The 23,718-nt window shown below is 35.2% G+C and overlaps 1 protein-coding gene across 4 annotated transcripts in view; it reads left to right on the forward strand.

The window, feature by feature from the left end:
- LOC136832286 (RING finger and SPRY domain-containing protein 1-like) overlaps positions 1-22,859 on the forward strand; it is a 23,531-nt gene extending 672 nt beyond the window's left edge. For 3 of the 4 annotated variants that reach the window (XM_067093170.1, XM_067093171.1, XM_067093172.1), the window contains exons 2-13: positions 2,988-3,312; positions 7,645-7,739; positions 8,062-8,227; positions 10,820-11,005; positions 11,175-11,382; positions 12,419-12,534; positions 12,695-12,838; positions 14,627-14,841; positions 16,748-16,903; positions 18,336-18,440; positions 19,142-19,263; positions 21,734-22,859. In XM_067093170.1, the coding sequence (XP_066949271.1) occupies positions 3,220-3,312; positions 7,645-7,739; positions 8,062-8,227; positions 10,820-11,005; positions 11,175-11,382; positions 12,419-12,534; positions 12,695-12,838; positions 14,627-14,841; positions 16,748-16,903; positions 18,336-18,440; positions 19,142-19,256 (1,599 nt within the window). In that variant the 5' untranslated portion in view covers positions 2,988-3,219 and the 3' untranslated portion in view covers positions 19,257-19,263; positions 21,734-22,859. Of the gene's footprint in view, positions 1-788; positions 946-2,987; positions 3,313-7,644; positions 7,740-8,061; positions 8,228-10,819; positions 11,006-11,174; positions 11,383-12,418; positions 12,535-12,694; positions 12,839-14,626; positions 14,842-16,747; positions 16,904-18,335; positions 18,441-19,141; positions 19,264-21,733 lie in introns of those variants that run through there. The other variant, XM_067093173.1, reaches the window with a different exon arrangement.
- The last annotated feature ends 859 nt before the right edge of the window (positions 22,860-23,718 follow it).

Here is a 23,718-nt window from a genome sequence, read left to right on the forward strand (position 1 = left end):
AGCTGTGGCCCTGCTGCTCATACTAGGCTAGGCCTGTGTTCATTAGGCCTACTTCATTTTGTATGTATGTTAGGCTAGGTTGTAGGTTAGCTTACAAGTGACTCATGATCTTTCAATAAAACTGAAGGGTACTACCGCACCCCTCTGGTTCGGTAATTTCCAGTTTACGTGCAAAATTGGTGCCGTGTTTATAGGCTAGGCTACCAGGCCCTTGGGGATGAATGCTAAAACATTAGCCTAAGAAAAAGGTGGGAAATATATTTAGAAGATAAACCCTGTTCATATGGAATAAGCCCACAGGGGGCCATTGACTTGAAATTCAAGCTTTCAAAGAATATGGTGCTCATTAGGAAGTATGAAAAGTTAAAGGGAAATACAGAAACAAGAGCTCTCACTTATTAAAAAGAAATATTAATAAACAAATAAGAATTTATTAAAATGCAAGGAGAATAGTATTAGGATAGTAATGTATTGCATCCTCGCTTGAACTTTTGAAGTTCCAATTGCACAACGTCCTCAGGGAGACTGTTCCACTGTCCAATGGTGTGAGGAATAAAGGACAAACAAATTGCGGTAAATATTTCAGTTGATGAATGGCGGAAACCAAGCTATGGTAGCAGTCTTCAGTTTTACTGACTTCACATTAATAGTTTTTTGCTTACCTCAAATTTTATGCATCTTTTTAATATAGGATTTCTGTTCTTATTTTTCTGTTCTTATAAGAGTGTCTTGCTAAATTTGTGTGTTTAGATCCTCATATTTTATCATTATTATTTCACATTTTCCAGTTATACATGGAGAATATAATTTCTTCAAGGCAGGTAGGATGTGGTACCCATAGGTTAGGCTATAAAAAGCCTGAGTAGGGGTATATCCTTATAAATCGCTCTGCCACAATTTTTGCAGCTAATTGGCGATGCAGGCGTGCAAAGCACCTTTGGCCAGGTAGGACACGGTGCCGTAGGCCAGGATTACCACCGTAGTTCATTGCCAATTTTCTTGTTAATTAAACTTGATTTTTCCTTTCTCTCTATGGTATTGTTTTCCCATGTTGCACCTTATATTTTATGTAGGTTGCTTTGTGTTTTTAGCATATTTTACTCTTCCTTTTGATACACTTTTCCTTTCCTTTTGATACACTTTTCCTTTCTAAGAACCTCAGTTTCCCAGTGCAGTCCCCCATAATTTTTCAGATGTAGGGGTAGAGTTATGTTAAGGGGTAGGTGTTATATATCTGTAGAAATAGTAGTTTGTCAACTATTATTAGAAAAGAAAACTACAGAAATAATTTCAGGAGGTTGTATATGCTTTACCACATTATATTATTATTTTTGTCTCCAATATTTTAATAAACATAGTCTGTACTGTATTTCCATATTTAGATTCCCACAGATTGAATATTGAAAAAAGCTACTGATTTAGAGTTTAACCCGAATGTCACTTGTGTTTTTTATTCTTGTTTTTGTATATTGTAGTATTTAATGCTAGACAGTATGCATGAGTTATCTTGGTCAAATTGCAGTCATTAAGGATATGATCTTTCTCATATTTTTGACATACATGTTACTTGTCTGGTTTATGTCTACGTATATTTCTGGATGTTAGAATATAGTAGTTGGTTGTATGCTATGTTACAGACATTACAGCTTTTACTAATTAGATAATGTTATCTTGATCGCTGTTACTGTATTTCTCCTTGGTGGTATTGAACGTGGATAATTGTAAATGTAAATAACAAAGTTCTGTAGGGCATGAGAAGCATAATCACTACTAGTATAAATGCTTTGACCTCATCATGCAGTGGAATTTTGATCAGTGTCTGTCTTGAGTTATTATTTGAGTTATTTCATTCATGGATTTTGATTCGTCTTTGTAAAAGACAGAGTAAATTTTTTTATTTAGCTCTGTACAGTAATGTTCTTAAGCAGTTTATGAACAGTATGATTATATTGGAAATATCTATACAACAGTAACACAATCATCAAAGAAACAATTTTTAAGCAAGTTAGGGAAAGTGGTTATCAGAATATAATCCGCTCAAAGTTTAGTTTTCAGTCAGAGAGTTTTGACTTGAGTTATATGGGCCCTGCTCTTCAGTTTTTAGGAAGAGGCAGCCTGCATATACAGAATTCTCTTATTCAGACATGTAATCCTTGTGTGTGTCTTTTATCTGATTTATATTTGATATAGCAAAACCTTGCAGTAACAGACTCCCCATAATATTGCTATGGACAGCTTCCTCTACTGAGGTTTGAGATGTTAATGGCAAGTGTTGAGTGTTTAGAGAGCTGGGAATAAGTATTAAAGAAGAAATACAGAAGTTAGGAAATCTGGGAATGTTTGCTGATGGGCTTTGTCTTATATCTGAAATAGCTTATGTGATGGGTCTTTGTCCCCCAACTACTGTTATCTTTGATTACTGTACTGTTCATCTTGTATATCCCTTGTGATTCATATTTATAAGTATTGTCTGTAGATATCTGCACAGTATAGATAAGCCTCTGCCATTTATATCTTTAGTAATTGTTGTATTTGTGTATAATTTATCTCATTTCCCACTTTTGAAGATTTTACCCAGAGTAACTCCCAGATGTATCTTTGATTAAGGACATCCTAATTCCTTGAAAATTTGTTGTTAGGATATTATGCTGTTCTGTTAGGAAACTGATGTGTTGATAGGGCATCCGTGATCAAATTCTTATGTGGTGCATGTAGTATCCTTTTTTAGTATGAAATACTTTACTAAACTCATAGTATTATGTCTCTTTCTTTTATAAATAAGATTTATGTCGCGTAAGTCTTAAAATAGTGGTTTGATGAGACTCCTTTGTAGGGAAGTTGGTTTTTGTGCTTATATGTTATGTCAGTGATTTATTTAGCAAGTAATGAGAGAATTGATATGTTTTGAATCTACAATTTTTGCCTTACCTGTAATTTACTTTACATATAAATTGATTGCATACTTATATCTTTTCTTTACTTTTCAGATTTATTTTATGGCATCCCAGTTATTTGACAGCTGTTGGATCACAATCTTAATGATGTGCATTGGAGGAACTGCGAAGGAAGGCCAATCTTGCTATCAGTTTTGCAGCCTTTAGACCCAAAATTATGTATAAGCAAGAATACAATTGGAAAATCCATGATTATAAACATTTGAGAACTTTATCTCATAGGAGTGTGCCATACTGGAGATGTATTACATAAGTGATTAGTGTAATGGGGTCTTGTTGCTGCAAGGCACAACCAGAGCCTGGGGGCAATGATGACATGATCATTGAGAGAAGACAAATAGAATTCATCACAGGATCGGTGAGTATTTCCAGCAAGTATATGTCTGACTATTTTTCGGTTTGTCTTTAAGAACTAATTAAGTACATTTTTTTGCTGCAAGCTCTCTCTCTCTCTCTCTCTCTCTCTCTCTCTCTCTCTCTCTCTCTCTCTCTCTCTCTCTCTCTCTCTCTCTCTCTCTCTCTCTTATTTCCAGGGAAAGCTGGGCTCTCTCTCTCTCTCTCTCTCTCTCTCTCTCTCTCTCTCTCTCTCTCTCTCTCTCTCTCTCTCTCTCTCTCTCTCTCTCAATTTAGTTCTGTATGTTTGTTATTTCCAGGGAAAGCTGGGTGTTTGTAATTAATGCTGTTTGTTAGATTCCTATGGAGAGTGCTAGAATGAGGGTAAATACCTTGAAGAATTTGGGGGTATTGGGTTTTGTACTTTTAGAAAATCATATTACTTCTGGTACTATTGTAAAATATACACATCTCTTGTTAGAGCTGTAGTTCCCAACATATTTTCTGGACCTCTCACCCTTGATCAAAATTGCTTATTAGTAGTATAGTGCTAGTGTCAGCAATTTTTTTTTTTGATGAAGTTGATATTTTTCTGTTTTGATGGATAAGCTTACCACACACACACAAAGGTGTCCATCCTCTCATACACTCAGTTGTCATCAGTGTATTTTTATTGGTGATTAACTCATCATACGCAACTGAAGATGATTCAGTGAGCACATCATAGAACAACAGGGAGGAAAAGTAGAATGTGGCATCATGACTGAGGAGCAAGACAAAATCATTCATCGCCAAATTGATATTGTCTCCTTTGCTTAAGGTTGCTTGTCCCTAATTTCTCCTATATTTAATTCATAGTTATGTTGAGTGACCACCAAAATGCATTTTAATAAGAGAGCTGGTTGGGCTGGTTTTTTTTTTGTGATGTCTTAAAACCGTAGATTTTTATTTTTTTACTTATATTTTTTTGCTTTTTTATTGAACTTTCTTGTGTCATTTAGAAGGTTACATAAGTATTTTCCCAGAATATTTGAATGAATATGCATTTAAAAGGTTAGTATTGCGTGTATTCTGAAATGCACAATGTACTCAAATTTGCAAACATTCAGTGCATAAATCGGTTTCAAAAGAATATTAAGAGTAAGTAAAGGATAGCTGCAGACGTTCATGAGTAGGGTAGGACTTAGACATGGGGAGCTGTCTGTTGTCGAAGAGGAAACTGCCAGATTTCCAGCAGATTTGAAGAGGTTGAGTAGTAAGAAGTCTTCCTGATCACACGGTTTAATTTTGATGCAACTGACTTTTTCTGTAGGAAGGTGCTGGATCTAAAATAATTTATAAAGGCGAAAAGTATGCCAAAAGGTTTAAGACATGGCAGAATAGAATGATGTTTGTGCTAAAGACATGGCAGAATAGAATGATGTTTGTGCTAAGTGGTGATGGTATGGGGATATGTATGGTCAAACCAGGCCCTGTGTGTAGAGCTGAGAATCCTGGTATATTCAGGAAGGATGTCAGAAACCATCTACCCATGTTCTGGCAACACGTGGAGATTGCATGGGTAATAGTATTTTTGGGGATGATTTGACAAATTTTTCATCTCCAAAATAAAGGAATATTTGACGCTGAAATGGAGAAAGAAAGAACTTGGTCATCCTATGACAAATTGTTTATGTTTCACTTTATTTCATGTCATCATGTAGGCATTGTAACTTCTTTGTATGCAGTAATAAAGGGTGTTTGCAGTGTCCCATTGGCCCTTAGTTGCACCCACTTTTTAGCCTTTTTTTTAATATCTCCATTCCCACTTACTAAACTTACTATTTTCTCCCATTTTGTTGTCCAGCCTTTCTCTACTGTTACTTCTTAGTGCAACTGTAGGGTTTTCTGCCAGTGTCACATTCAGATTCTTGTGCTTCATCCCATGTATTATTGCTGCCCAACCACTTCAACTCCCTCTTCATCCCCTTAGTGATGAATGGATGAAAGTTCCCCAGTGCTAGGCTTTATAGCCTAAGTTTCATGGTTCATTATGGTATTCATTCATGTCTGTACCCGTATTTTTTTTAGATTCTACAGCGTCACAATACCAAGTACAATACAGGCGGTACCCGGTTATCGGCAGGCTCAGTTATTGGTGATCTGGTATTACGGTGCTTGTCCAGCAATGAAAATTAGTGATATTCAGAGCCTTTATGGACCGATTTCTGCTTTTCGGTGCCAATACATACCTAGAAGAAGCGCCGATCTCCGGTTATTGGCGATTTTTGCTTATCGTCATGCCGTCAGAACGGAACCCCCAGCAATAACCAGGGACTGCCTGTACTATACAGTCCTTTAATGTAAAAATGTGGGATATTCTCTAGCATTGTTAGAGAAATTGATGTTCATAAACTTGAGGTTGTGAGCTACTTTAAAGTATGGTGTCACATTGCTTAGTTTTCCTTTGTTTTTATCAATTTCAAGGGAGCACAGGAAATTGATAAGAAGAGTGCATATCCGGGGATTCAGGGGAGCGTGAAGGGAAACTGATTAGCTAAGAGCATTCCTCTGGGGTTTTGAAGGAGAGTGAAGATAACTTGCTAGCCAGGAAGACTCCTAGTTTTTCCTGGATATGAGGATAAACTGTATCTGATTAACAAAGTTTCAGCTAAAAGACAAAACGAACTTACCTTGTATCACAACTACATTTAGGTCACCCATGTGGAAGACATTAAGGAAAGACTAAATGACCTTCCTTCAGTGGGAAAGGTGCAGTTTTGCTGAGGATGATATTTGCGCACCATGAGCATTAATGGTAGAGGGAACCATTTATTCTGTTGTCAGTTACTATTTTATTTATATTTTTTTGTTTATCGTATTGTAAATTTTTAAATATTACAGTATAATTGATATTGCTTATTATCTGCTGCCCCTGATTTTTCTTCTTATGAAAGGGCATTCAATTCTATGCAAATTTGGTTTGTTCCTTATGTGTTTGCATGAATAATATTAGTAATTGCAGCAGTGCCCTTTTGTTATGCTTCTGTCCCATAATTATCTAAGACAATAGTAAAAATGACAAACATTTTATGTATAGCTGAGGATGACTGTAAATTTAACGGCTGTGATATGAAATAGGCATCCAGTACTCTTGCCTTTGGAACCATGCCTTTCAATGGTTTCTACAAAATGCTTTTGAATATTGGTAAGACTAAGTAGAATGCTTCAGGTGGGATATGGTAGGCAGAAACTAGCTTTGGTTAATAAGTGAAAGGTTTTTATGGGCAACAAGTTTCAAGGTTTGGTAACAGACCAACTGAAGAAATTTTGTCAGATTCTTCATAATTTTCAGTTAACCAAGCTATAAAATCTTCAAAAAGCTGTAATTTGTTAATAAAATAAAATTTTATTTTTATGAAAGACCAATCCTTCAAGCCAGCTCTGTGAGAGCTAAATAAATAATAGCTCAGATTGGATTGTTACTGGAGATCTTAGAATGATCGAGTGCAAGGAAGATCTTAAGTAATCGAGTGCAAGGCAGATTTATATTTCCTTCTCAGTATGAGCAGTATTTGCAATACAGTATTACTCATATAGATAAGGAATAAAGGGTTATTATAGACTGAATTCCAAAATTAAACCAGAAAATGATTGTTTGGATTGCTGCACTTGGAGGAAGTCTGTAACTACTCAGAGTTTTGCAAAGGAATACGGGATTATTTCCACTAACTCTAGGCAGCAAGAGGCAGAGGTAAAATGGCATGAGAAAATTTTGTCAGCTACCTGGAAAATGTGGCACAAGAAGGAATCTGGGAGGAAAGACCCAAGTCTACTGGAAGACCCCAGTGAGGATGTGGAAGCATATTTGTCATGAGTCATTACATCTTTCATTAGGCTTAAGATCTGGATTTAGAGGTGTGACAACCTTGGCATAGCTCTCCGTAGGACCCTCTCAGCAGCTGACAACGCATTGAGAAAGATGACTTTAGTCTCCTTATCCTTTTCTTCCAGTAATAGCACAGGATCTCAGGTGACAGATTAACATGATCGTCATTGTTTCTAAATCAAAACTTTAAGGGAGGGGTAGCTGAGGTAACTAAGACAAGCAATACTGGACAATGTAGTTCATGAATGCTTGGCTTGTGAGTAGCAGATTCCATACACGAGATACTGAATACAAACCTCTTATTTAACTGATTTATTGCCATGTAAGTAAATTGCAAATTTTGTATAAGTGGAACATATGATTGGCAGATTGATTCAGTGTTGTAAGTAGTGTTTCAACAACCATGTTTGGTGATGCTTGACATACAATATTTGCTGTTGCTGTATTTAAAAAATGTGTAAACTGTTAGACTAATATTTGACTTTTCAGGATACGGAAGACAGCATAAATAGCATTGTTTTGTCGGCTGTGACAGACAAATATGTTTTGGATACTCTTGCCGTCATAAGAACTTTGGTGGACAAGTAAGTACCGTATATACATTTTCTAGCCATTTCCCATGAGGATATTTCAGCACATGTTAGATTATGTTTTAATTGCTTTTCTTAGTACAGAATTAAATTTTTAGAAGATTTAAGCATTCAGAAGCTTTACTACAAAGTCCATATTTACAGTTTTTAACAATTTAATAGAATCAGTCTACATGAGGTGTTACTAGGTTTGCTTGAGAGACAATAGTTATTGTTGAAAGGATTATGATTTTGGGTGACAGAAACTTTCCATGTATTGTAATATGTCTGTGATGTTGAAGACAAAGTTAATGGCTTCTTTTTTCTGTCAAAACAGTGATCAGGAGCCCCCACCATCAATGCTTAAGCTGCATACTATTGCTGACCAGGAAGCAGGATGGTTGGTAGTTGTGCGATCAATGGTGCAAGTTATTCCTCTGCAAGATCCACTTGGACCTGCTGTTATTACGCTGTTGCTGGATGACTGTCCACTGCCAAGCAAGGTTTGTGATTTTGCAAAACCTTGTATTACAGTATACATAATCATTTACAAAGTTTAGTTTTCATGTAGAGATTGCAGGTTACTCTCTAAGGAAAGAATTACAGGCAAACTATTTATCCACAGTGGTAGTCTATAAAACCGTGTGTGGCCCAGATATTTTAAGTAGCAGTAGAAATTCATCCAGGTTAAATTTGTGGCTGATATATGTGGGGTGAGGATACTACTGATACCCTCATCATACATCTTTTTTCTAATTTTTCCTTGACATTTTCAGTTTGTTATTTTAAGCTCCTCATAGGGGTGGGTAGCGCCATCAGTGCACCTCACGCGGTGCACTGTAAGCATTACTTAAGGTTCTTTGCAGCGTCCCTTCAGCCCCTAGCTGCAATCCCTTTCATTCTTTTCACTGTACCTCCATTCATATTCTCTTTTTTCCATCTTGCTATCTACCCTCTCCTAACAATTGTTTCATGGTGCAGCTGTGAAGTTTTCCTCCTGTTGCACCTTTCAAACCTTTCTACTCTCTCTTTCAGCAATGAATGACTTCATAGGTCCCAGAGCTTGGCCTTTGGCCTAAATTCTATATTCCATTCCATTCCATCAGTACTTTGAGCTGTCACAATTTTTACCACCGACCTTCTTCACTCACTGTCATTGCTTAAATTTTCATTATGGCACTTGATGACCTTTGAGATACTTGTTGTAAACTGTAAGTGCTCTGAGTTTTTTTTTCACCTTATTCCAATATTCACCTTTCATTGTATGAACTAATCCTTCATGGGAGCCATTGAGAGCCTATAGACGAGAGTAAGTGATCATGTTATGGTCTTATTGCTTGTGTTTTCCCATATCCATTATTTATTTCTACCCATCAAAATAGTTATGTATGCCATAGATTTACTCGTAATGAAGTACTTCATCTTGTTCCACAAGTAAAGATGTAAATTTTTCTGGATACCAGTCCATAATGAAGTTCAGCCTATCTGATGACTTTGCCTCGCTTTCCAGTGCCTTTATTTTTTTTCTCAAATGCAAGTCTGTGGAAGGTCAGCTAAATATATATCATAACTCTGATCGCTGATGTCACTGTTTACCGTCTAGCTGTAACCAAAAATCATCACATTTTATATTACATGGGGAAAATGAGTTAAAGAAACTCCACATGAACATCCCAAAAGCTAATGTAGATACAAGCAAAGTTTACTATAAGAACAAAATACTAGATCATTATTATATACCATTTGTTGTCACCAGCAGAGACCTAATGCTGTTGTCAGACGAGAGGTTTACAAAAAACCTGAACATGATTGTAAATTAAAAGTTCTTTGATCATCAACATGAGCATGAAAAAAAATTTTTTTTATGGATGCATAGTGCATAGTTTATGTAGCCTCCTGTTTGTCATATATGTTTCATTACAACTTGTCTGTCGTATGTGCCTACGTTTGTAGTCCCAAATATCCTCAGACTCGCAGTCTTCTGTCTAACAGGTGAATGAGGCATGGTAGATCAACAACACTGGTGCCATTTGGAACCACAGGGTTGTATCATTTTCTAACCTCGTATTTTGCGAGTGCAATGCTGAGTAAAGTATAAATTGACTGACTTTGCTTCTTTGCACTGTATTTCTGGTATTTTTTATTATTCTCGGTTTTTGGCCAGTTTAGCAATACTTTATCCATTAATTCTTTTATGTCATCACTTTTTGTACTAGTTTTAAAATATTTATTTTAATATATGTTAGCTAGTGTTTATGTGTGTGTATGTTTGCATTCACAACTGGTTGTCCTTAGGTAGTTCACTATTTACATGCACATTTTTAATGGGACAGGACCTGTGGTGTCTGACCATTATGCTTTGTTCTGATTCATTGTTAGGCCTGGCTTGCATCTCGGAATTGCTATTTATTAGTGTGTCTGTCAGTGATAATTGCTGTTAGTATTTTGTTGTCACCGATTGGAGTGGGACTTGTCCTCAAGATTACTGGTGCTTGGTCTTGTGTCATAATGTGGTTTATGGTTGTGGGTTTTTTATTTGTGTGTTTGCTTTTGTTATTTACCAACTCTGCAATTACTTGGATAATTTTTTCTGATATTTTTGGTGAATGTTATTACAGTGCGTGTGGTTTTAGCAATGTGTGATTTTTGTTATGCTGCACTTTGTATTTTTTGTATACCAATGGTCCTTTACTGTTTGTGACTTTTGTGAACCTTTTTTTAATATTGTAATGTATTGGTGAAGTGTTTTAAGGATCCCCTTAGACCTGTCTCTGTGCATAGGCAAATGAGCCGAGGTCTTCCAGATAGTGCTTGACAAGCCTTTTTGTTGTCTCTTGACAGGAACTAGTTTGGTAGTTTGGTTGAACTACTTAGTAATAAACTACTCTGCTTCTGTTGGACCAGAGGTTCTTAATCTGGGGATATTCAAGACTGTGAACATGGGCATATAAATGACCAATTTGTTTATATGAAAAAATAATTTTGTCATATGCAACCCCACTATTTTTAAAACTCTCCATCCATCAGTCATGTGTATTGTTTGTATTTCAGAGGAGAAATATAAAAGTGATTACAGATGTGTTTTCTTTTTCCAGGAAACTGTTGTTCATTTATGCAAGTTTTTTGAACTGAGCAGTGAAAAAGCAGAAGATGGGTGGAAGGATCCACAACAGCATCGTAACATATGTGTGGTTTTAGGCTGCATTGCTGAGAAGCTTGCAGGTCCAGCTTCTATAGCCCTCCTAACTCACAATACGTTGCAGTACTTGGTTGCTCAACTAGTAAGTAGGCTGTTTTGCATAAATAAATTTTAGTAATTACAGTATTCTCAGTAATTCTGTCGTTGCTATCATGATGTCATTATTTGATTTTCATAAACTTGATTATTGCAATAGAAAGAAGGGTTAGGGTATTATCCAAAGTTAATATGTTTTTGTTTTAATTTTACAGAATGAAGAGAACCATCCATGCGTCATTTTGTTTGCTTTAATTGCACTAGAGAAGTTTGCCCAAACAAGTGAAAACAAAACCAGTATTAGCCAGTGCTTAGGTTCTGGAATCACCAATCCTCTGAGAAAACTTGAGAGTTGGATGGACCATACTGATTATGTCCATTGTCAAGTTGGATTTTGTGCGCAGTGGTGCTTAGATAATTTATGTAAGTTGAATATTTGTTTGCTATGATTAAACTGTGTTTGCATAACTAAAGATTTCTAGGGCTAGTTTTATTTGTGAAATGTATTCTTTGAAATATGTTGGTGTGAGGAGAACTACATATAATCAAGAACATAAGGAATGCCTTTGCTGCCAGTTCATGCAAGCACAGTACCACTCTAATTGCCACACTTTGTCAAATCTCCTTTCTTTGGTGAATTTAGAATTATTCCCACTCCCAATTACTAAGCTTATCTTTAGCTACTGGAATGCTTGAGCTGTTATAAATGGTTCCACATTCAAAATTTTTGCTGACATTCCATCATGACCATGTGCATTCCAGTGTATGATATTTTTACATTATTATAAAATTCAAAGCTTTACTCATGTCCATAACTTATTCGTCTGGTAGTAGAACAAAAATAACATCTCTCATCAAACTGGAAAGGTTTTCGAACCCTTTTGAAGTCTCTGGATCTTGCAACGTTTTCCAAAAATTTCTTTGTCACATTTTCCTGATATAGCATTCATAAATGGGAATTTATTTTGTCCTTCATATTGCACATAAGAGAATTTGGTTTTTCAGAGACAACAGTATGTATAGTTTGAATTATTCACAAGTATTTTGTTTCATGTTTATTAATGGAACTGAAAATTAATCATCATGTATTCAAGAAATATGTTCTTTTTCTTATTTTCTCAGTATTCTTCAAAGCTTTGGTACAATGTTGACTAAATGATAAACAGTGGGCAAAAATAAATGGTTTTTTTAATTGTATGTCATACAATATGTATGAGACTTTTTTTTTTAATGTGCAAATTGAATTCCTTTGAAGGAATACTCTGAATGGAGAGAATTTGGCTGTTGTCATGTTTATTTCTTTTTGTCATCCAAAAGGAAATACCTGCAGTTAGAATAGTTCTCATACTTAGAGCTGAAAGGAAAATTTTCATAAATATCAGGACCTATAACAATTTAGTTAAGGCAGCATGTATAATTATCAGATGGGTACTCAAAAATTTTATTTTTTTAATTCCAGTTATATGTGAAGGCCGTCCCTATTCATATGAAAATGTTGATACCAGCCACCTGAATGCTATGCTTAATAGTAATGATGTTAGTGAATATCTTAAGATTTCTCCTGATGGGCTGCAGGTAAGTACCACACAGTATTTTTAGTATTTTGTTTCAACAGATATACTGAACTCGGTATTTTTTGTTACGATGGCTTACTTACAGAACTTTTTTGTTATACTGTACAGTATATCATATAAGGAAAAGATATGCAATTTATTTAAGTACTGTAATTCAACAGGCTCGTTGTGATGCTTCATCATTTGAAAGTGTACGCTGCACATTCCAAGTGGATTCGGGTATATGGTATTATGAAGCTACCATTATCACTGCAGGCGTAATGCAGATTGGTTGGGCTACAAAAGACAGCAAATTTTTAAATCACGTAAGTTGGACTATATAGAATTTTGCAGTCAAACTGCAACCATGAAAAGATACGTGTGTTTATTTAACAAGCATTACCTTACTTGAGGTAATAGTGATCAGAGGGGCTTCTGATTAATGCAATGAAGTGAATTGCACTAAAGTTATGCACTAAAGTTATGCTTAGGGTTATTTGATTAAATACAGTACCTCATCCTGTGTGTTAGATGTAAATAGTGAAAGATATTGGTTTTCAGAACCAGCAGCTAGACAATTCCAGAACAGGATACCATACTCCCCCTCCACTCTGACAAAGGGGGTCTTGGAGTTATTATTCTTAGGATAGTTGTAAATTGTGGTGGTGCTGGATACAGCAGTCCTTTCAAAGTGATACAAGAAAGCATAGACAGGCTTTGCAATTACTTATAGCATTTATTTCAACTCCTGTTAGTCGGTGACAAAAGTATATAAAATGGTTAAATTATGTTAGAACATTTCTAGTGGCAACCAAGATTCTGTAAATCTAGCAAGGCCTACGTTAGATCAAATAGGGTAAAATATAGGGAGAAGTGTCCAAGAATTCCTATGATTGTAAAATATTGAATAGTTAGATGGTATGCTACAGTAGGTGCAATATTTAACAAAGAAATATATTTTTGTAAACAACATATGTTATTCTGATGGGAAGTTATGGTACAAACACGATGATTATCAGAATTGTTGCAGTTTGTAGTTTATTTTGTAAAAATTTAACAGCTTATTATTTTTAGCTAAGAATAACATCGTGAAAAATAAGGAATTTAAAATTTAATACTGCTTGAATGTTTCAACCTAAAACTTATTTTCAAAACAATGACTTCCAGGTCGTGAGTCAAGCATAAATGCTTGTCCCCTTGAACCAGCACATTTCAAGAATACTCACGTTTTCTTTTGGATACTGCTTGTTTTTACTATAGTTGATTTTAAGTATTGCAGTACTAGAGCTGGCTTTCATCATCATATATGTTGAATTTTGTTGTAGATAAGCCGAACTTACTAAAAGTACTTTTCTCTTATATTAAAAGTACTATCAGGCAACTTTTTTTTCTCCCTGTTAATACTATCCGGCAATTTTTTTCTCCCTGTTAATACTATCTGGCAACTTTTTCTTTTATACTGAAATTACAATCAGGCAACTTTTTTTTCTTTCTGTTAATACTATCCAGCAACTTTTTCTTTTTTACTGAAAGTACTGTCAGGCAACTTTTTTCTCTTTCTGTTAATATTATCCAGCAACTTTTTCTTGTATACTGAAAATACCTGTACTATCAGGGAACTTTTTTCTCTCTCTGTTATATTGCTATCCAAGAAGTTTTTCTTTTATACCAAAAGTACTATCAGGTAACTTTTTTCTCGCTCTTAATACTATCTGGCAACTTTGTTCTAGGAGTAAAACAAGGTGGGAATCAGTGCCTCTGGAAGCCTGATATGGATTTTTTTTTTTAAATGTCATGTTGAGCACCAAGAAAAGACCATTGCTCTTATATAGAAAGTTAATAGTAGTACTGTAACTCTTGGCAATGATGATTACAGTGATTTTTACTATTTTAATGGTTTTAGTATGCTGACATTAATGCAATAAGTATCGTTTAATTCAGATTCATCTCTTCATGAAAGCAGTGGTACTGATGATGACACTCACTTTGCAAACTGATTCCCTTGTTTATTTGTCAAGACTTTTTTTCTTTTACAAAAGGTAGACCAAAGTGAATTCTTAGTTCTTAATTTCCGTAGTGTTCTTAAGTCATTTATGTATGTCCTTTATTTACAGGAAGGTTATGGTATTGGTGATGATGAATTTTCGGTTGCATATGATGGTTGTCGCCAGTTATTTTGGCATAATGCCCAGAGTGAAAGTCATGTCCATCCAAGTTGGAAACCAGGTGATGTGTTGGGTTCTCTGCTAGACTTAACCAATGCAGAAGTCATCTTTTATTTGAACGGTGATCCCTTACCACCTCTAACTCAAGTATTCAGGAATGCCACGTAAGTTAAGACTTCATCAGAAGCCATTACATTTTAATTTAAGTTTTATCCTCTATTTGAAATTGTTGATAACTAATTATGGTAGTTTTTAGTTTTCTGTAAAAACAACTGTTGTGCCAGCTTTGTCTGTCCATCTGCACTTTTTTCTGTCTGCACTTTTTCTGTCCACCGTCAGATGTTAAAAACTACTGAGGCTAGAGGACTGCAAATATGTATGTTGATCATCCACCCTCCAATCATCAATCATACCAAATTGCAGCCCTCTAGCCTCAGTAGTTTTTGTTTTATTTAAGGTTAAAGTTAGTCATCATCGTGCTTCTGGCAATGATATAGGATAGGCCACCACTGGGCCGTGGTTAAAGTTTCATGGGCCACGGCTCATACTGCATTAGACTGGTACCACCGAAAGATAGATCTGTTTTCGGTGGCCTTGATTATACACTGTAGCAGCTGTACAGAAAACTGGATTGTGCCGAAGAAACTTCGGCGCATTAGTTACTTGTTCATTGTTGTAATTAAAAATGTGCTTACATTCATGGAACAAGGCAAAATGGGCGTAAACTTGGAAAGCAAGCTTCCAGCTTCCATTATATAAACTGTTTGCTTGTATATGTATGAAAAAGAACAAAAGCAAAGAGACTGTACATTAGTAAAATATTAATAGCAAAGGAAATTAAATGAATGTAGTGAACAGAGATATATTTACATTAACAGCTGTTAAATAAAAAAATTGTGTCACTGACTCTAGGTAGTGTGACTTAATGGAACCATAACAAAATGTGTTTGCATGGATGCTGGCACTTATGAAGTGGGCGATGTGAAGCCCGTTGGGAAAACAGAGTGTAAGTGTAGTTATCTCTGTGTAGGAGAGGCCTCGATGCAGAAGCTCGAATCATGAATGAACACTTGAGGACCAGAACAAGGAACTGTTGTAGTACTTACAATCAAAAGTCGCCATTTAAGTGAATGAAAGAAAAAGGCTTTTGTTAGATTTTGCATTGTAAAGGGTAAAGGAGGTTTTTTCAGTGTTTTAATTTCTAAATGTGTTGAATAGCAGCGGTGGATAGTCAGTGAAATCACAGTAGAAAAATTGCTACAACACTTAAGAAGATGATAAATATAGAAAAAAAATTACACAAATGATGTTTATGCTGCAAAAAACCAAGGAGGGAGTCAGGCATGGTAAAATGAATGAAAGGGTGTCTCCTTCAGGTCAGATATCTAAGTCAAAGGAGTCTTCAGGTCTTCAGGTTTGTGAAATTGAGTGAAAAATGAAGTAGAGGCTTTACTGTATGTAGCCTTAGGTACGTTTGTCGTCTTTGTGCATTTTTTTGCCAAATTATTATAGAGTTCAGTTTACCCCTCTTATCCCACTGTAAAGTGGTTTCAAGCTCTAAAGAAGATGAGGAAAGTGTGTATGGTAGCCAGCCTTATGTGTGTGTTTGATATAGATATGCACATGATCCTGTTTTTTAAAAATTTACACATCAATTCATCAACAAAAATAATAAAAAAACAAATACTCTGCTGTATGTATATAATGAGAGAAATTAAGGGATGGGCAGCATTCTCTGTCTTGGAAAAAATTAACCCTCTAACAAGGGTCTATTCTCTATAATCCAGGGAATGGGCAACATTGTCATTTAGTATGCAATTTGGATGAGTAAGAATCCTTAAATGTCTAGAATTCTTGCAAGCAGCTCATGCCAGGTATTTCCTTTGAAGAACACTTTCAGTGGGTATGCATACAGTAGGAGATACTTTTACTTCTTCACAGGAAACTTATGAATCAAATTTGATAAGGGGAGTAATTGATATTAACCTTGTTTTGCATTTACAAGAAAAAATATATAAAAAAGTCTGCTTTTAAGAATGTACAGTAGTAATGTATAACATCTTTTGCCAGGTGTGGATTTTTTGCAGCTGCAAGCTTCATGTCTTTTCAGCAGTGCGAATTCAACTTTGGCCGCAAAGCCTTTTTATATCCTCCTAAGGATGTTCCTTTCCAGAGTTTCAATGATCATGCATATCTTAAGGAAAAAGACAAAATTATCCTTCCAAGGTGAGTACTGTCTTTAGGCTTCTTTTTCCTCTATATACTGCTTGTATGTTTTGATCATTTATACACATACTGTAATTGGTGAATATGTAAAGTGAACTGTGCGTGTGTTTGTATGAGTAGCAAACCATTCTTTCCCTAAATTTTGTAGGTATAGTGCATAAAAGAGGGCCAGCTCAAAATGTCTTGATGGTTTTACTAAAAGTAAAACCATCAAGACTACTAAAAGTAAAACCATCAAGACATCAAGGCTGTAATTTTACAAACAAAATGTAAGATTTTTTAAAACTAGTACTGTATTTAAATTGTATCTGAAAGCTGGATTTTTAATGAGTTTAAATTCATAATTTAATTTGTCAAGTTTTGTTAATAAAAGTTGAAAAGTAATTCCATCAGTGGATTCTTCTTACTTTTAGTTCTAAACAGAATTGAATAGCCCATCTTGTTTTTTAGTATATTTTAAGTATTTTGTAGAGCATCCATTTTTTTAAACTCCTGTCCTGTGAGCTTATTTGGGAAGAAATATTATTAAAATTCTTATGTAAAATGATACCTTAAATATCTAGTTATAAAATCATATATTGTTTTGAGATGAAATCAGATCACTGCAGCTACACAGCATAAAAGGTTTCCTCTCAGAAAATTAAGATTCTTGGAGCATATGCCAAATCTGTTTTTAGACTAGGTCTGTTCTCTTTAAAGCTGTAATTTTTAATATAATTTCAGCTCTTTCTTGCAAACAAACCCTATAGGGAAGGTACCTCTTTACTCTGTCCCTTATGGTGTCAACAGTGAAGGTTAATAAATGTTCTGTGGTGTCCCTTCAGCCCCAGCTACATTTTTTGTGCTGTTTACTTCTCATCCGTTCCCATTCGTGTACCCTCCCCCTCGGCTGTCAGATTTTTGTAACATGACCTCTCATTTAGGAACAAATCCTTTGAGTGAGCCCAATAAGAGTCTCAAAACAAAACTCTTTCGTCTTGTTAAACTGATTAATAGTTATAATAATAATAAATACGTGTAAACAAAGATATTTAGGAATTTTTATAATGAGTTAAGAGGATATATCTGAGGATGTAACTTTTGGGTAGTGTTTGATTATTGTATAGATGCTTTGTAGGGGTTTGTTCAGTTGACTAGTATGACCATGTAGAATCAAACAGCAATATCTGCTCTCTCTCTCTCTCTCTCATTAGCCTATTAAGATACTTTGGTATGGTTAGTAAGCCAGTGGTGATGTGAAGATTAGCATATCTTGTATTGCCCTGCTTGTTAAGGATCATAAGCGCCATCTTTGAAGCAGAGTATTAGATTTCTGTTTGTATTAGTTTTATTTTTGTTTGATGTAATTAATTTTGTGCAAAATGACAGTTTCTTCTTTTAGAATCTGAAATTACAAGAGTACCGTAGTTACAAGTATTGCCCTTTATTACAGACACATCAAGTTGCAGAAGTTGCGAGCAATGAGTGTAGAAGAGGGAGCCTGTACTCTGTGCTTTGATGAGCGTGCATCCATCACGCTCTTACCATGTGGTCACAGGTGAGAATTTGAGAATTTTTATTGAAAAATCATAATAAGGCTGCTGAATTTTTAGCTTGCATGGTGCTTTCAACTACATGAAACACTGTTTAGCCAATTTTGTCACAAAATTTGTGACCGATTATGCACGGGTGATGTTAACCTTGTCACAAATGTTGAAGGCGTTTTAATTGAAAAATATTAGCCAAGGACATTGAAGAGAGAATTTCCACAGAATACATACAGTAATGGAAAGACCTCTGAAATGCATGTATTCATAGTTCCAATTGATTAAGGATGTTTGCCATAATGTTCTGACATGAGAAATGTCAAGATACTGAAAATGCTAATGGCTATTTGAGCCATTTTGAAAGTTAGTGTGCTCTATCTGCTTAACAGTGGAGTCAGCTTTAATATGGCGTAGTCCGACATTGAGAGCATGCAGTGCTAAAGAATCTCAAAGTACCGTTACTCTAAGTGGTGTAAAATTGGTCAGAATGACCATTCAGGATTCTCAAAGTAGAATGTGGAGACAACTGTAAATCTTGAAGAGGCTGTATTTTATGGAAGTGAAAATTTAAAAAACTTTTTCATATTCGGCCACTTCGTCATTACACTCTGCTTTGACGCTGTTTACCAACCCTTGATGGCCTTTAGCCATCAATGTGTTCATCATTCTTGAAATCATATTACTTTGTTTTACTGGTTTAATATTTTTACAGGGGATTCTGTGAAAGGTGCGCATTGCAGCTAGAGATTTGTCCAATGTGTCGTCGAAATATCGAAGAGAGGCAAGAGCTGGAAGTGAAGCCAGATGTTAAGGAAGATGTCACATGACCCCCAGGTATGTATCATAATTGTCTTGACAGGAAGATATTTATTTTTTCATGTAAGGAAAACGGTAAGTATTCAGCTGCTTTAAATCTGACTTGAAAGTAGTTCATTTTTTGTGAGGCTGGAGTTGCTTGCTGAATTGGTAGAATGTGCTTTGGTCGAGTTAGTATTTCTGGTAAAATCTTGTTAATAATAATGAAAATAAAAATAGAAATAATAATGATAATAATAATAATAATTTTCATGTCTCTGTTCTCCTCAGTTAGCATTATTTTTCTCACGGAGTAAAGTGTATGAATTTTATTTCGTTTTATTTGTTTTTGTTATTAATATAGTATGCAGCTATTCATATGAACCAAGCTTGAAATTTCATCAGCCTGCAAAGCAGGCTTCCACTGAAATGAATGCTGATTTGTGAAAAAAAAAAGAATGTAAAGGATATTAAAATACAGCTGAAAATAACATACAAACGTAAGCAAACTAATTTGTAGACAAGAACTGCTGAAAAATAGAAATTTCATATGAATAAACCAAATACAGTAGGGTGCATTAATGTAACTTTTCAACTTCTCTTAAATGTACGACCATCGGCACCCATAATGCCCCCAGAGACTTACATAGTTCTTTAGTTGTGAAGTGAAGGGGGTGAAAGATCTTGGGCAAATTGTGACATCAGCACACCTTGATAGAATACTAATGTGGATACGCTGTGAACTGAACATGGCTTGAGCTAAGTTGACCCTTGGAGGAACTGAAGGCCACCATTTTCAAGTACATGACAGTAAAACTTAAAGAAGATTTAAAATGAAAAATATCCAAACAACAGTGTGAATCGTAAGCACCATGATTATGAGAAAGCAAACTATTGCTTTGGGTTACTTTGTCTTGAAGAGAAGATCCAGGAAGGCTGCAGACATAAAGGCAGAGCAAAGTGTCAGAAGCATTTCATGTCAGTGCCAGTATCTCTGAAGAATGGAGCTCTACAAACGATAATTGGTGTTCTGACTGCATTATCTGATATTCGCTATCATAAAATACTATGTTACCAGCGTTCAGTGAATCTCGTAGTGGAAGTATGGCTTGGGGTAGGTAACTGTTCGAGTCTTGGTTTACTAGAGCTCAGCCTCATACAATTTCCTGATTTGCTGCTGAAGTCTTGTCAAGGCCAACAGTGACTGTATTTACCTTTTTCAAAGTATTTGATGATTAAGTATTATATTACAGCACTTTTGATTGTATTAAATCTTATGTATTTTTTGCTTTTTGTGGGAGAATGAAACTTATCATATTTTTAGCTTGTCTATATCTTTATTTTTAAAAGGATAGTTTTAGAACCTTTACTTTTTGTATTGAAGAAAATACTTGTTATAGTTATAGTTTGATATGGGAAATGCTTGAGAGTAGCTTATTTCAGAATTTGAAATTGTAGTGAACATAGAAATTTTAGTGTTTCCATGAATTCCTTGAAAAGGTGCCAGATAGCTTGTTTGCAGTTATATTTGGGAATACACTGATAATCTCAGAAGGAAATTACTTCAACAATATGTTACTGTATTGGTTGCCTTAATTTTTTTGGCTTAAGTTTAGAAATGGATGGCTTAAATTTAGAAATATCCATGCCTTATGCAAACCTCTTATTTTAATAATGCTGTATTGCCTAGAGCTCTTCAGTGTTAGCTAAGAATAGGTATTGGTAGACAAAATAAAACTTTGAGTTGTGTCTTTAAGTGTCACCTGCTAGAGTTCCCTTTCTTGCTGTGATGCAGTGATAGGTGCATTAGTTACTTAAGAGTTAGCTGAGATATTCATTACCCTGAATTCTCTGCAGACTTTTGTGAATAAGTTGGTTTAGTAGCTTGTATTCCTCCGCTCTAAAATTACAGTAGTGTTTTTGCTAATTTCTGTGTAATTTGAATTATAGCTTATAGAGGAAGAGGCAAGGCACACGTTATTCATTGCTTTCCCATTTCTAAAATGCCTTGGCTTACTTCACCCACTGTGCAAATGATATAACTCAAAGAATATTTTTGTTTAGGACATTTTACTTTTCTTGAACCAAACAACCATTTTGATTATGGAACAGATGGGATAGACTAGATATGTAGTTCAAGTTGGCAGCAATGCGAGTAGACAAGATTATTCGGTGGAGTTGGAACAGCCATGAATTTTTTCATACTTGAGAAAACATCAGTCTTTCACTGAGCTAGGCTCAGTGAAATGATAACAATGTGGTGTAATGAGCAAGAAGTGCTCCTTCAAATAGGGATTCACTGTAGGGAAGAAGGCTCAAGACCTCTTGTTGTCTGCTGATTGATTATTCTCGGCTGACACTGCTCTGTTCTGGGCAAGATAGCACCTGTAACATACGAGGTTGCTGTGGGTGAAATTTAAAGATTATATAAGGTATTATAATTTGAAAATAAGCAACATTAAAGAGTGCTGTATAACACTTCATATGTATGTTTTCTATTGTTTTTCAGGCATATGCTGATGTATGTAACCAAACCATCAGCTGAGCTTAAGTGTACCCCAGGTTTATTGTGGAGATGTGACTGTGCTTGAATTATCATAAGAACAATCGTATATAATTTTACAGACACATGTTGTAACCTTATTTATTTACATGTTTTAATGTAAATTTAGGGCTACAATGCATAATTTGTTAAATGGTTTTAAAATGTTTAGAGGTGTATTTACTGGTAAAAGATTATTGTAGGACGTTACATAGAATTTACACAATGCATTAGTTCACTTTAGAGAAAAAGATTTATCGCCCAGATTCAAGAGGGTCATATTCTTATAAAAAAAATCAAGCAAGGTTGTTTTTTTCTCTACTTGGTTCTATTTTATGTTATAAAAGTATAATACTGTACAGTTTATGGGCTGTTAGGTATTTATGTATCACTGCTAAAATCTTTGAATGTACATATCTGTGCTTCTGTGAATTACTTGACAAAAAGACATTTGAAAGTGACTGTTGAAGAGCAGGAAATGCATACACAGATAAACTACACGCAATATCTGAATGGGCGAAGAGCTGCAGACAGATGGAATGCCCCCGCTTCCATATTTAGTGTGACGAGGGAATAGTGAGGCAGCATAGAGTAGCAGACAGTTTGTCAAAAAGGCAAGTTTTTGGGGAATAATGAATTTTTATTGTTGCTCTTTTTATGACGTAGATGTTGGTATTGATGGTGATATTTTTGCCGAAAGACTTAAGATAAATTTTTAACCTTCAGCTAACTTTAGCACTAATATACTGTATTGTACATGTAATAAAGTTTTGCTATAATATGCATTGGAGGGGAGAAAGTATTTTAATGGGTTGTAGAATTTTTTACTTTATATTTTAATGTGCTCTTCAGCACTGTTGCTAAGAGATTCATAAATCCATTTTTATTGTCATGATACTATACCTAGTACCAGCTTAAATGTAGATAGATTTTTCATGTAGTTTTCATATTGCCTTTGACTGCACTCTTTGATGTTTCCAAAACTTGTGTATGTAACTACTCTTCTTGTGATGAATTTTAATTCAGCTACAGTGTTCAAATAAAATAATGTGTTATGCAATTTTAGAAGACAATAAAGGGTGATTAATTTGAATGTGATTATTACTACACCCATTACATTTTTAGTTTTCTGTAAAAGAAAACTATTGTGCCGGCTTTGTCTGTCCGTCCGCACTTTTTCTGTCCGCCCTCAGATCTTAAAAACTACTGAGGCTAGAAGGCTGCAAATTGTTGTGTTGATAATCCATCCTACAATCATCAAACGTACCAAATTGCAACCCTTTAGCCTCAATAGTTTTTATTTTATTTAAGGTTAAAATTAGCCATGGATTGTGCATCTGGCAACGCTTTCCGGAGATGTGCGACACACCCTCACTCTACCACTCTACCGCATCTAGGGAGCAACTGAAGTGCTACCAGTTGTAGCTGATAGCTTTATACAGCATTATACGTTGTACAGAAAACTCAATTGTGCAGAAGAAACTTTGGCGCATTTTTTTTTATACAATACTCTATTCCAGTTGAACTTCCCTGTTGTCCAATTATGTTTGATATGTGAGGGTCTGTGTCGCTATTTAAGGCAGCAGGGTCTTCTCAGCTGTTTTACACTAGGTAGTGACTATAATGGTCTTGTTGTGTCTCAGCCTGTGTACCATGCTTTTTCAGGGTGTAGGCACTGAGAATCCTTGCTGGGAGGCACTATCTGGAATATTTCAATTGTCTATGTCTATTTTTATGACTTGATAACAAACTGTTTATTTTACCCAAAACAAAATACCTGATAGGCACAAAAACACCAAAATATCAATTTCATACTTTTGAAAACTAGTGGAAGCAGGTCAGACATAGTGGTACAACAATTCCCTGTAATTTTTGGTTGTATTGGTAGTGTACTGTATATTTAAGAATGCCTTGCAATGGTCATATGGGTGATCTGGGCATGTACAGTTAGT

This window comes from Macrobrachium rosenbergii, chromosome 49 (genome assembly GCF_040412425.1).
Source record: "Macrobrachium rosenbergii isolate ZJJX-2024 chromosome 49, ASM4041242v1, whole genome shotgun sequence".
Lineage (NCBI taxonomy): Eukaryota > Metazoa > Arthropoda > Malacostraca > Decapoda > Palaemonidae > Macrobrachium > Macrobrachium rosenbergii.